The sequence below is a fragment of the Puma concolor genome, chromosome D4 (genome assembly GCF_028749965.1).
Source record: "Puma concolor isolate L17-30 chromosome D4, mPumCon1.1.hap2, whole genome shotgun sequence".
Taxonomy (NCBI): domain Eukaryota; kingdom Metazoa; phylum Chordata; class Mammalia; order Carnivora; family Felidae; genus Puma; species Puma concolor.
Window position 1 is genome coordinate 15,194,394 of NC_141679.1, and position 14,845 is coordinate 15,209,238.

At 39.6% G+C, this 14,845-nt stretch overlaps 1 protein-coding gene across 1 annotated transcript in view; it reads right to left on the reverse strand.

Annotated features, from left to right (window-relative positions):
* Window positions 1–10,787: 10,787 nt before the first annotated feature.
* ALDH1A1 (aldehyde dehydrogenase 1 family member A1) overlaps window positions 10,788–14,845 on the reverse strand; it is a 59,417-nt gene continuing 55,359 nt past the window's right edge. Inside the window, exon 13 of the mRNA XM_025931486.2 lies at window positions 10,788–11,404. Within this exon, the coding sequence (XP_025787271.1) occupies window positions 11,332–11,404 (73 nt within the window). The 3' untranslated portion in view covers window positions 10,788–11,331. The remainder of the gene's footprint in view (window positions 11,405–14,845) is intronic.

The following is a 14,845-nucleotide window of genomic DNA, read 5'->3' on the forward strand; positions in this document are numbered from 1 at the left end:
ATTGACGTAAGGGCACTGTCTAGGAGCCTGGAGTAATGAAATCAGAAGATCTCAGCACAATCTTTGTGCCATTATGCCTTACCTGTGTGAACCCGAGCAAGTCGGTAAATCTCTTAGAAGCTGGGATTTCTTCTATATCCAGTGGGATAACCGTACCTTCCCAGATCACTTCACGAGACATCACAAGGATCAAATAGAATAAAGTGTGGGCAATTACCATATAAAATGCAGTAAAAATGTCAGCTGTCGTGAATAATTTCATAGTTAATGACTTCCCAGCTAACCTTTACGAACCAGGGGCTGTGAGCCGAGAATCAGGCTAAGTTAGTTACTTACGTGGATTCTTCCAACCCTCCAGAGTTTTCACTGTTATGTCCCCGTTTCACTGAGGAGATGAAGAGAGTAAAACCTAGAACGGTTATTCCACCCAAAGGGGCTCAGTTACTCACATCAGAGTCGGGAGCTGGCTCTTTTGAAGCAAGTCTGTGTGATGTTCGAGTTACCTCTCTTGTGCAAGATCTCTATAGTATTTCTTGTAAGGATCGCTGTGCCTGCCTGGGTGAAGAAGGGCAGATTTCTGATCTCCTTAGCTTGTTCTTCTCTACCTGCAGCCCATGCAATGACGGGCAGCTCTGGCTCTCTCTCTTAGTCTCTTTTTCTTCATCACTGGGTTCCATACCCTTTCCATCATTCCCAGACATAGAGGAGTGGGAAGAGCCAATGGCCAAAACCAGGGTCGTGGCAAATCCAACATATATGATTTATATATGAGACCATTTTTTGGAAGTGTAAACAGAGCTTGCAAAGGACCAGGGTATTGGAGCACAAATTCACTCTGTTACTTTTATTTGAACTTCTAATACATGGTAAAGCACGATACTGGATCTCAAAATGTAAAATAAAAGCAAAGCATCCAATCTCAGGTTGCAACTTTTCCATCCGATGAGTAAAGCAAACAGGTAAGCAGAGGGTGACAGTTTGGACCAATAACTTCCAGGTGAGAGATCGACCGAGCATCTTGGGGAGTACATAGGAGAGCCAAATAACTAGACGAGTGGGAGACAAGCGTGCAGTAGGGAGGCTTCTGGGTTAAGGTGACCATTGACTGAAGCCATGAAAAAGCATCACCAAAGTCAACGCTATAAGAAAATACAGTTGTTCTTTCCCCTTCAGCACCTGTGACTCCAATTCCCTTGTACTTTCATTCCTTACTTCTACAAATCTTACCCTGATTTTCCCCTGAACCCTCACTTTGCCCTTTAAAAATTCTTAAAACGGGGCGCCTGGGTGGCGCAGTCGGTTAAGCATCCGACTTCAGCCAGGTCACGATCTTGTGGTCTGTGAGTTCGAGCCCCGCATCAGGCTCTGGGCTGATGGCTCAGAGCCTGGAGCCTGTTTCCGATTCTGTGTCTCCCTCTCTCTCTGCCCCTCCCCCGTTCATGCTCTGTCTCTCTCTGTCCCAAAAATAAATAAACGTTGAAAAAAAAAATTTAAAAAAAAAATTAAAAAAAAATAAAAAATAAAAAAAAAAATAAAAATTCTTAAAAGTAAATACATCTTCCTCCATCCTTTCCCTTCAGACTTGATTTGACCGAAAACTAGCACTCCCTTGGTTACTGGAGGGGATGAGCCCTAATAAAATCCTTCTATCTTTGAACATCAGCTGAGAGCAGCTTAAAGGTCTTGAGATGTTACAGAAGTATGACAATCAATTCCCTTGGCTGAAGAAGACCTTGGGCACTGGAGTTGTGGATGCCAGTGTTTTGAGCATCATGGAGCTGGGGAACATTTTAATGCCTGAGATGACGGCTTCCCTTGTGTGCTCCTTCGTGAAAATGAGCATGAAAGAGACATGGAGGGACTTCTCCAGCAGCTGTGTCTTTGGGGGTTAACTGCCACCAAGACCTCCCAGCCTATGGATCTTTTTGACAGCAGAAGTCAAGAAGAATCTAACAGAGAAGTCTGGGACATCTGGACTTAAAGGTCAAAAAGAGGAGGAAAAATAAAATAACTTGAAATCTGAAAAGTCTCAATGACTTTTCATGCAACATTTAAGGCAAAAGGAAAAAAAATTAAGTTTTGCTAATTATACTCTATAGTTTGGTTTTGCCTGACTGTGCTTTGATGCCCAGTTATTACAGTTTATTGGTTAAGAATGAGGAGGGCTATGTAGTTAGACTGCCTGGCTTTGAATTCTCATGCTGCTACTTACTCGACATGTAATCTGAATTTTCTGCGCCTCAGTTTCTTCGCCCACAAGTTCAGGAAAGTAGTTCTAGTCTAATGTAGTTGTTGAGAAGAGGTGATGAGATGACTCATTGAGTGCGCCTATAATAGTGGCTGGAGTGAACTAAGTGGTCAGAGAGGGGTGCTGCTGGTCTGTGTGCTGTTCTCTGGTGTTGGGTGATATCCCATGGTATTTCATGGTATTCTGGGGCGGCCGCACCTTCCACTCTGCAGGGAGGGTCACAAGTACTTCTGAGTGTCACCGTAGTCATAGCCGGATTTAGCAGTTGGAAGAGTAGGGAACAATCCAGGTTCATGTGGAGACAATCTAACTTCTGGAGGGGGGGAGAAGCAGGAGGAAACCAGTCTGTTTGGCAGTATGTCAAAAGCTCCTGAGGGAGAAATTACATGCTTTCTACCTCGAGCTTTCTGGGGAGTACTCACGAATGGAAATGAATGAAGAAGACACATAGTGTAGAAAATCTACTGACCTGGTTGTCTAAGACTATGAAGCACCCTTTCTCCCATGGTGCCCTGCACCGTACCCTCAAGCCTTTGTTGAGCATCTAACACTGATGCTGAAAGGATTGTTTCTTCTATATTCTCAAATCTAACTCAGAACTTCAGAGGAGATTCGGTTACACTTTCTGGAAGTGAGGAAATGGAACATTCTCTGTTTCTGCCAACAGATCCTCCTCCTACTTACCTACCCTTTCATTGTTATCCTACACTCATACTTGGTTGGAATATGATAAGACAATTCCACTCAGTTGAGAAGTTATTAAAGAAAAAAATAGTGAATGTCTCTCTAGAGGTATCTATCTTAGGATCTGGCAAGACGCTTCTCATTACAAGTAGTAAAATGCAGGGGTACCTGTGTGGCTCAGTCAGTTGAGCCTCCAACTCTTGGTTTTGGCTCAGGTCATGATCTCACTGTTGTGAGATTGAGTAGGGGTGTGGAGCCTGCTAGGGATTCTCTCTCTGTCTCTCTGCCCCTCATCCTGTCTCAAAATAAATAAATAAACTTAAAAAAAAAACCAAGTGGTAAAAATGCAGCCATATATTATAATTTACCACACACAATAACTTGGATGAATCTCCATAGAATTATACTGAGAAAAAAGGTTACATACTGTGTGATTCATGAAATGACAAAATTATAAAAATGGAGGACAGATGGCCAGGTGTTAAAGAAGGAGAAAGGTGGCAGAGACAGGGTATGACCATAAAAGAGCAACTTGAGGAATCCATGTGATGATGGAAAGTTTCCGTATCTTGTCTGCGAAGACATCAATGTTCTGTTGTGATATTGTACTATAGTTTTGCAAGATGTTACCATTGGGGGAAACTGGATAAAGGGCACATAGGATCTCCATTTTTTTAAATGTTTATTTATTTTTCAAAGAGGGCGAGCATAAGCAGGGGAGGGGGCAAAGAGAGAAGGGAACAGAAGATCTGAAGCAGGCTCTGCCCTGACAGCAGTGAACCCGATGTGGGGCTCGAACCCACAAAACTGTGAGATCTTGAAGTCGGATGCTCAACTGACTGAGCCACCCAGGCGCCCCCGAATCTCTTTTTATTATTTCTTACAACTACATGTGAATCTATAATGATTAAAAAATTAAGAGCTTAATTGAAAAAAATCCACTTAAAAAAAAGAAAAATCCCACAGCAATGTATTTGCTGTTGATTTTAAGAGTTCTCCTTGTTAAATTTTTATGGCTTAACTTGGAATTCAAGTTTTCCATGATCTTGCCCCAAACTGCCTGTCCAGCTTTTCTTCTCCACCCACCAGGGCCATGTAAGTTCACCGTTCACCATATAAAGTGGGGCTTTTCCACTATTACTTTTCATTTCCAGGATAGAACATGCTCCTTGCTTTATTTGCTCGTGTTCAGGGTCTGCTGCTCTGTGTCGGGTTGGGCCACGTGCTGCCTACTTCATGAAAGTCACTCCAGAAACTGACCATCTTCCTTCCTGCAAACAATTGCAGATTTTGTTGCTATCCATCTTACGGCACTTCGTACATTTGATCTTTTCTTTTCATGATTTCGTGTATATTTCTCATCTCCTCTACTAGATGGAAGCACTGTACGAGCAGGATTTTTCATTTTTATATGAAACAAATAACCTGTTTAAGGCACCTAAAATTGTGTTTGCACAGGACAAGGACTTGATATTCATCCTTTTTTTTTCAATACACAATATTTTGTACACAGTAGACTTCTGACAAGTTAAGAAGTTAGCACATTTAATGGATTTTAATCTTTGTAACTCTATCAAGACACTCTGTTTTGCAAGTGGTTGAAGGCTTATTAAAAAAAAAAAAAACTATCACTTGGAGGTTTTTCCCTTTGTAGACAAAAGGAGTAAATTCCAATAAATAAAATACATGCAAACAAAATGCAGCATTACTTTTTTTAGACAAAAGGAATAAAAATAATAAATAAAATACAGCACTGCATGTTACATATTTAATTAAGTATCAATGTAAGCATCTACGATACCGCATGGGACACAGGCAGTGGCATAGAACTAGGAGTTAGAATATAGGGGTTATTAGCTAAACCCTGCCACTGGTAATTTAGTGATGCTTCAAGCATCACTTGATTTCTGCATGCCTCTGTGAAATGAAGCTATTGGGTTAGAAGGACGCTAAGTTCTTTTCTAGCTCTGACATTTTGTGGTCGCATGAATGCAAGGTGACTGAACATTGAACACAAATGCAAAGCCATGTGCTTTTAAGTCCACTAATCCTCACTGAATGCATGTGGGCTGAGTCTCTGAATCAATCACCGGATGACCAATGTCATTGTAGGCTCCTGTGCTGCATTTGAAACCAGCCTCTTCAGTTTGTTGTTCTCTTAGTCCCGCTGTCCCTGACTATTAGCTTACGGATTAATCATTATGACTGGCAACTCAGGGGTGAAAGGCAGTTGGGTTCATTTAATTAGAACTAGCCCCACTTTGGTACTAAATGTATTTAAGTTTCTAACTTCGATTTTAAGCCAAGTTTTTTGCTCACATTGTCCTCCACTCTGCTCTTTCTTTGATAATTTTCACCTGTGTCTGAAGGAATGATATTTTTTAAAAAAGATGGTGGGGAGGGATGGGCAAATCATAATTATATGGCCCTAACTGAAGGTAGCCTAATAGCTAGGACACAGGAAACCAGAGTCAAGAGACCAGAGTGAAGGTCAAGAGAAAGATACTTCCTATAGTGTCTAAAGAAACTTTATTATCTTTGTTGATATTGTTATTAATTTTTTAAATTTTTAAAATGTTTATTCTTGAGAAATAGATACAGAGCATGAGCAGGAGAAAGGCAGAGCAAGAGGGAGACACAGAATCTGAAGCAGGCTCCAGGCTCTGAACTGACAGCACAGAGCCCAACGCGGGGCTCGATCTCACTGGTCATGAGATCATGACCTCAACCGAAGCTGGATGCCCAACCGACTGAGCCACCAAGGTGCCCGATATTGTTATTATTAATTCCAGAATCTTCATCAGTAGATCAGTAACATGTATTATTTGTTATATGCTACGAAGCTTACTAAGCATTTTACAAACATTATTTCTTTTAATAGAATAACTCAGTTAGATAAGTACAGTATTAATTCCTCCTTACAGATTAAAAAGCAAAAACAAAAACCTGAAATTTAGAAAGGTTGGTTATTTTTTTCCAAATCCCAAGGCCAGTGGGTGCTGAACAGGCATTGGAAACCAGATTGCTGGACTCCAGGAGCCCATGGGCTTATGTACAATGTTATATTGCTTCCTAAATATCAACAGCCACCATTACCTGTTGAGTGATGGCTAAATGGGAAGGGCTTAATAACTGACCTAAACTAATACCACTCGTGAGTGGTAGAACCAGAATTTAGCGTCTCTTTGACTCCAAAGATCAAGATCTTCCTACCACAACCGTACTTTGAGAGTAAAGTCATTTAAGATGTTTCTAAGTCACCAAGGGATTTGTAACCAAGTACAATTATGGTGCCTCCCTAGATGTCATCAGAACGCAGACAACCTGTAATTATGGGAAAATATTCAAATAATCTAGGGAATGAAATGAAAACGGACAGTATTGCAATAATGCATGTAAGAAGTAGGGACTAGCGTCCTCAAGGGAACACAACTTTTCTTCAGAATTGTCAGCCTGTTTGTCAGCCTGTATGTATAGAATCCTTCTCAGTTTTATCATGAAGGATGGCAATTAATAATCAATCTAGAAATGAAGTTTTTATTCTTGAAAACTATTTAATGCTCTTTTCTGGCTTCTCTTAATTTAGCTAACTCTGTGAGCTTTGTGTGTTTCCTAGGTTTCTCTCCAGGCCAAGACATTAACCAACCTGGCAGAATATTAGATGTGTTTACATGTTACACCACCATCAGTAAGGAAGAGTAAGATGAAAGAAAAGCATGAAAACCAAATGCAATTCGTGATCCTGGATCAAGTTTTGGACCACAGGCAGAAAAAAATGCCATCAAGGACAATAGGGGCAACTTGAGAAACTAGTATGTGGATTGTATATTGGATACTAATATTTTGTCAATGTTAAATGTCCTGAATTAGGTCATTACTCCGTGGCTCTTGTGAATGAGCTTGTTCCTAGAAAAAGATATTGAAGCATTTGGGGGCAAAAGGACCTGATATCCAAGAGTTATTCTCCAGAGCTTCCCTCAAGAAAAGAGTGAATCTATCCAGAGAATTGGAATGATAAAGTGAATGAGGGAAAATATTAGAAATCAGCGAATAAAAGATATATGAGAGTTCTTTGAACTGCTATAGCAACACTTCCAAAAGTGAGGTTATTTGAAAATAATAAGTTGAAGGAAACTGTTTTGTGTTCTTATATTTGGTAATATTTTTCTAGGCATGATGAATATTTATTATTTTTTAAAGTCTTATTTATTTATTTTGAGAGATGAGCAAGTAGGGGAGGGGCAGAGAGAAGGAGAGGGAGAAAGAATTCCAAGCAGGCTCCGCACTGCCAGCATGAAACCCGATATGGGACTTGAACCCATGAGCCATGAGATCATGACCTGAGTTGAAACCAAGAGTCGGGAGCTTAACTGACTGAGCCACCCAGGCACCCCTAGGCTTGATGAATCTTTAAATAAGTGACTTGACAAAAAACAAACAAACTAAACTTTTAAAATCCGGTGAAATCCACTCCTGGAAAACACTATGTCAGCCTCCTGTGAACATTTCTATAAAACTCAGAGATGTCCATTTTCTATCTTTTTTAAAACATTTTATTCATTTATTTTGAAAGGGAGAGAGCACAAGCGGCAGAGGGGCAGAGAGAAGGGGAGACAGAAACCCAGGTGGGCCCTGTGCCATCAGTGCAGAGCCCGATGGGGGGCTCCGACTCATGAACGGTGAGATCAGGACCTGAGTCGAGATCAAGACTCCAACTCTTAACCAACTGCACTGCCCAGGTGCCCCCCAGAGATTTCCATTTTTCTAAATAAAACAAAAGGCTAGGGAGCACATGGCACTAAAATAAACATGTGAAAAGCATTGCTATACCTTTGCCGTAGATATTTCATTTGGAAAGAAAGTTAACCTTCTAGGGATTTTGGAATTAGGATAATGCCAAAATAAGTGTTGACAGATGTGACTATTTTTCCCTGGGATAAACCCACTGCTCAGAATCCAAGGGCCCATTTAGAGACATAATGTAGGGCAATCTTTTTTTTTTTTTTTTTAACTGTATTTATTTTGCCAGAGAGAGTAAGTGGGGGAGGGGCAGAGAGAGAGAGAGAGAGAGAGAGAGAGAGAGAGAAGGAGAAGGAGGAGAGACAATCCCAAGAAGGCTCCGCACTATCAGTGCAGAGCTCGAACTCGGGAACTGTGAGATCATGACCTGAGCCGAGATCAAGATTCAGACTCTTAACCAACTGAGCCATCCAGGCACCCCATTCTGTGTTGCAATCTTAAGCCCAACTAAGAAGTTTGTGGCCGTCTTTACCCTTCCACAGAATGTCAGAGTGATAATTGAGCTATTTCTCTTTCATTTGTGTCTTGACTCAGGATAGCATCTTCCAGAATACCACAGTCCCCGCGTGCTGTAAGAATAAGCTTCCCTGCCCTTCCGGCAGTCACTGCATTTTGATATCGAGGGAGAACAGCCACCATCTCCAATTCGTTCCAGTATATTCTTTTACCATCAAAATGATAAGGCTCAAATGCATCTCCAGAGAATATATAAAATAAATTTTTTTTAAAAAAATCCCAAGATAAATCAACGAGTGAAATTCCAGTTGGGAACTTCCACTTCATGTCAAAATATAACCTGGTTATTTGATATACTAGAAAGAAAGCAAGCAAGAAAGAGAGCAAGAAAGAAAGAAAGAAGAAAAGAAAATACACAGGAAAAAAAAGCTTTCAGTAGATGGTATGTGTACACTTCTAAAGGTCCAAGTGAAATGTGACTCAAAAAAATCATGCATTACCCAGGGAAGGGGGTCTTCTAATTCATCACTGCCTCCGAGTATGTGAGGCTAAAATTCCCTCCTTTGAGTCGGTTCTATTTTCAATTGGCCACAAAAAAATTAAGAAAAAATACTTTCCCCCATTTCCCCTTGGCTATTATACTGGAATCGAGAAGCGTGGATCATAGAAAATGGGCAGGGGCGGGGTGCAGGGAGGAAAGGAGGTGGGCGGACATTCGCACATTTGTATCGTATCCCTGACCCTGTCTCTCCCGGAACAGTGGTTCCAACGTCTGTGACATCATTTGGCATTCCTGGAACAGAAAACGCTTTCTACCACGTGGATACTGGGGACAATGATAGCACATTAATGATCGCGGAACTGAATTCTTCATGATAAAATTCCTTATATTTTCTGTAGCGCATAGGCTAATAAAATACCCTCTAACTTTTCAAGGTTTTAAGAATTATTGCCAGCATAGCTTTATAAATCGGAAGAAAAGAAATACAAATAGTGTCTAGAGGCTCAGGGCAAGCCAATATAAAACAGATATTTTCTGTTTAATCCTGTAATGTCTTATTTATACAATGAAGATTTAATTTTCAAATATTTAAACTTGCTTCTGGCTTTTATCTTGCTCTGGGATCGGCCCTCTTTGTTCTACATTTTAAAATGTTCTGGTGGGTTGCCATTACAATATTAACTTGTCTGCCTATTAATTTATTTGTGCATAGTTTTAAACACATCTTTTAAAAATGTAGACATTGTCTGGTTTTGGGGAAATGCGATTCTCCTCTGTATTTGGATATTTTTTCTTCTCAACGCCCAAAGATCTTTTAGTTCTCCCTATGCCTTTGACTTCTCCGGATTTCAAAGTAATGAGGTCCCAAATACTACGAGGTGGTCCAGATTGCAAATCTTATAGGCTCACAGAATCCCAAGAAATTCTTGCAGTTGGAGTTCGGATTATTTCGGGTCTGAGAAGCCAAAGAATTGCGTTTGTTCATACATTGTGGCAGCTGTTACATGTCCTAACAACAGTGTTACTGAGGTATCTGCTGATGTAAGACGATAAATAATTATTTTTATAAAATCTGAATCTGAAAAAAATGTTAATCTGAACATTTTAGGTTGCTGAACGAAGAGCCTTTTAGAATATATGTGCACACAAAATACTCACTTGTTTTTACTTTCTACATGGGAACCCAGGCAGAAGTTCTTTGTAGGAGGGCATAAATATGCTAATTTACACTGAGGACATTCATTCTTCCAGCTGCCCCGCCTTGATCTCTAGCTCTCCCCAGAGCACTCAGTGCTAATTTGTTGTGTAGAACAGTGTCCGGCAATGTGGATTCCTTAATGTTAATCAGTATTAACTGACGGAGAAAGGGAAGGTCTACGGTTAAATAAACTTAGAAGAAAAGACATATCAAACAAAACTGAGCAGGTGCTAGAACTTCTCAGAACCTAGAAAACAGCAACGTGCAATTAGAAACTCCAGGAGAGGAAAATATGATATAGAATTTTTCCATTTTTTCCAATGGAATATGCCCTGAGAGAAAGTATGATATGGAGCCTCTTTCCTCTTTATTCACCGCAAATCTGCTCATTGTTCAGGTTCATATCCTGTTAAATTTCTTCCATGAGGTTCTTCCCAATTCCCTCAGTTAAAGGTCATCTCTACCCCATTGGTACATTATTATCACGCTCTTCAGTTTTCTTCAATTCTCATTCCCTTGCTATGCCCCATCACTAAAAAATTTTTTTTGGTGTATGGCGTTTTTGTTCCCCATTAAATCAAAGCATTTTGAGGTAATGGAACATCCACTATTCACCTGTTTTTTTTTTTTCAATAATACCTAATGTAGTGCACAGAACTATCTACAAACTGAATAAATACTTGCTGAAAGACAGACGCCACTTACTTTAAATGTTTACTATTGATTTCAAGAATTCCTCTGGAAAAGAAAATCTCTTTACCTATTTGAGAATGAGTGGTTTTGACTTTTCTTCTTAAATACATATTTGTGCCCAATTTAACATTGCTTTTGAATGACAGGGAGAGTAGTAAATCCCCATAACCAAAACTTCTACTTAAAAAATCCAAACTTGACAAAAATCATGCAAGGTTGTTTTTATTAAGCTTTACGTCTAGATTACAGCTAAGTATTTCAAGCAGGACTTCATTTGACAAGCAGACATGACATTCTAGGAAACATTTCAACAAACTCCAGTGACGTCAAAACTATTGGGAACAGAACACATCTACTCTGCAGTTCAAGGGTGTGTTGAGGACTTTAAGGGGTCCTTAGAGAAAGAAGCTACATGGCAACTGGTCCTCTTCTATAACATGATTATTCCGGACAAGTAGCTACAAAGAGAAGCACGTAACTATCACAGAGCTTAGAGAGATCTTGCCTCCAATCCATCCTTTTTATTACCAATAGGACTTGGGGGTCACATATCAGAAGAAAAAGGATTCTTTCAGAATAAGCTACATGTCAAGCGTTCTATGTATAATCTTAATGCTAATATGATTAGCTTATGTTTTAAAACAAAATCAAGAAAAGAACAGTTTTATATTTAAAACCCACTACGATATATTAGCGACTGGAGGAGATGCTTATCCACTGAGGATTCTTTGCTCCACTCTTGTAGTTTCTTTATGAGTTCTTCTGAGAAATTTTCATTGTGACCGTCTTGACCTCTGTGTATTCGTGGAGACCATATTCTCCCCTAGACAGGGGGAAAACCCACAGAATTTAGCACAGCAGTACAATTGTACTAGTCCATGATTTGGTACAAATTTGTTCTTGCCTATCTGGTTAGGGACAATGGAAAATATTTTCTGTGTACAGAAGCATTTCAAATAGTAGCCAGCCAGCCACCCATAAGATATCTGGTCTCACATAAATCCCCTTGTGGGGCAAATTTTCAATTCTTTTTTTTTTGTATTTTAAATGACCATGTACATTCTGTTGATTTGCACAGAAATTGTCCAGTTTTGACATTGTTCTATTTGACTATAAACAAATAGTCACCACACGAAAAAAGACGGTTCAGTCCAAGAAGAATTGTATCATTTCTAGTTTAGGTTCAAATAAACAAGACATATTAGTACAAGAGGAGAAGTAGTAATATACAATCACTTGAGTAGTGGAGTAAAACTGTAAATTCAAGTACAGCTTAGCTTAGTGTTTTTACTGTGTGTGATTGGCCTGGAAGTGATGAGGGTCCAAAAAAATGGCCAGACTTCTATTTTCATTCTAAAGTGCCCTGATACAGTTTGACACAAAATATTTTCTAGCAGTAGTATTAACAGTATCTCTTGACTTTTGGGAAAACAAAACAAATCCTGACTTTTATTGCTGCAGTTTTTCTTCCTTCCTTCCTTCCTTCCTTCCTTCCTTCCTTCCTTCCTCCCTCCCTCCCTCCCTCTCTCCCTCCCTTCCTTCTTTCTTTCTTTCTTTCTTTCTTTCTTTCTTTCTTTCTTTCTTCTTTCTTTCTGTTTTGTTTTGAAGGGAGAGAAGACAGGGTTCATTGGCCCAATTTCAGACCTTTGGGCTGCTTGTGGGTTTGGGGTTTTTCTATTCAGACAACCACTGCCATTTGCTTCTATAACTCTTAAATCCAAACCAAATGACCAAGAATTAACCTGAGTTAATCAATTAGGACCCTGGTATCCTATTACTGGGTTCATTGAGAGTTCCTACCCATTTTGGAAACTGTGATTTACCCTCTGTTGAAGAAATAATGAAAAGCATTGAGCTTCCTTATTCTCTGGATTATTTTGATGATAGGACTACATCGCATGTACATAGGAACACTCTTAAAATTATAACACTCAGGCCCATGCAGGCTTGCAGAAGGAAATGATCTTGATCCTTTTCTACCCCTCCCTTCTGGTGAGGTAGACAGGTATGTAGAAGACATCTTTTTCTCTTGGGTAACCTAATCTTCTTACACTGATTATTTTCCTGGGCAATTAAGCTTCTGAAAATACCTTCTAAAAGCTTCAATGAACATGTTCTTCAAAGTAATTAAAGGGCTTAGCCTCAGTTGTCTGAAACCCATTAAGGGATAATATTTTAGTAAGTATTTTATCTCACAAAGTTAGATAAATTAACCCATGATTTCTGCCAATAGGCTTTCCATTGTATTTTGTTACAGGGACACTTGAAACTCCCAGGAGAGTACTAAGTGTCATTATTGTCATACGCAGGTTGAACTAAGTCCCACTCCGGAGTATTCCAATGCATAGACATTCCTGTCTTAATATCTAAAAATTATGTTTTTATATCTGTTTGCATTTCTCATTATCTTGCCAGTCTATGAGCTACTAGTTTTGTGCTAAATTCCTCAATGTACCAATCACCTGGGACCTTATTAAAATGCTGATTCTGTTTCAGTAGTAGTATTTCCAACAAACTTACACATGATAACCTTGCTTCTCACCCAAGGTCCACACTGTAGTAATAAGGTACTAGTAAATAAGCTACATCTGTTTTTTTTTTTTTTTTTTTTTTTTTTTTTTTTTTTTTTTTTTTTCCACTCTGTACCCAGAACTGAGCCTGGCACTACTTAAGTAAGCACAGAGGTAATGTTTGTTAGACTGACTTGGTGAACATAATCAAACAAAAAATATTCCCGCGAGCTTGGTTTGTAAGTTCAGTAGTTCACAGCAATTGCATGCTCCCCTTTCTTCCAAGGGACAGGAGGAAAGAAAGAGCTTGTGAGGTGCTGAGAACCAATGGAGGTTGCAATGATATACTAGTAAAGTCTCAAGTGACTTATGTGAACTGAAGTGAAAATTAGTACAACTACACACAGGAAGGAATTTCTACCATTTGACTCATTCCAGGGCCAGCACCAGAATCTGAGACCCAAACCCTGGTTTGGGCGCTTTGTATTACCACCACACTGAGGTCTGTGTACCGCTATTTCTGGCTCTCTAAGGAATTTGTTCCCAACTGATCAGTTATACCTTCCTATCTTTGAGGATAAATTGTAACTGAGCCCTTAGATGTCGTGTGAGGTTATTGCTTCAGTAATCCTCTTTCAACATCTTGTAGCAAATGACTTGTTTGTTAAGTTCACCAAATTTGGTTTCAAGTAGAAATTAACAACATCCTCACCTGGAATTTTTGAAGGAAAAAATTACAGACTGACTCTTTTCTGTATATTTATACAGATGTGAAAAGGAATTATCCGTATTCATTTCCCAGAATTTTAAGAAATTACTGAAGTTTAATTCTTACATTCCATGCCCTCCCTTATTTGATTTCCATATGCCTCAACCATAAAGTTGGACCAAACTATAATCAACAAAATTGACCTATTTGGTCCTTCTTAGTCATTTTGTCCCCTTTGATCGTTTTATCTTCAATATTCCTAGGGAAATGTCTTAGGTAGCTGGGCCAGCCATGAACTCCGCCCTTCAAAATAATCTAACCTTTGTTACAGCTTTTTGTACAAAGTAGTTCTGCCAAGGGACTCTCTAATAATGAATACTGTAAAGAAAAGAAACCAGGGAAGGAAGGAACCATTTGCCGAGTCCTCACCTTGTGACAGAATGCTGGCGAACAGGCACAGGGTGTGTCATTTCACTCTCAAACGACTATCTCAAGAGGCTTGCTAACATCGCCGTTTTGAATAAGAGGAAATGTTGGACAACGTGAAACAGGCTGCATGGCCAGCAAAAGGTGGAGTTGGGATACAAGTGCAGGTCGCTTAGTGTCCAATTAAGCTTCCTCTACCGGGCCATGCTCCCTTTATATGTTGATCCTTTGTCATTCCACCTCCCCAACACCATTCTACAGATAGCCATGGCTTTTCACTGCTCTACTAATGAAATGTAAGCCAAGACTTCTTAATCTGTATTCTATTTAACTCTGGTATCATACTCCCCAACTCCACAAATCCTCGCCAGCCATCCAAATTCACAAACCCCTCCACATGTCACATGTAACGTTGTGTTCAAGAATGCTCTCTTCTCTGCTTACTGACATCCTACATTTGTTTCCTGCCCTAGATCGAGTCCTGTATTTTCTGTAGGGTCAGTAAGTTCTTATCCACTGAGTTATCACAGGGGTTAATACTATAGAATCTTAAGTATGGAAAGGAGCTCGTAGACCTTCTACATCATTCTCCCACTCCTATCCCCACCCACAATTGCTG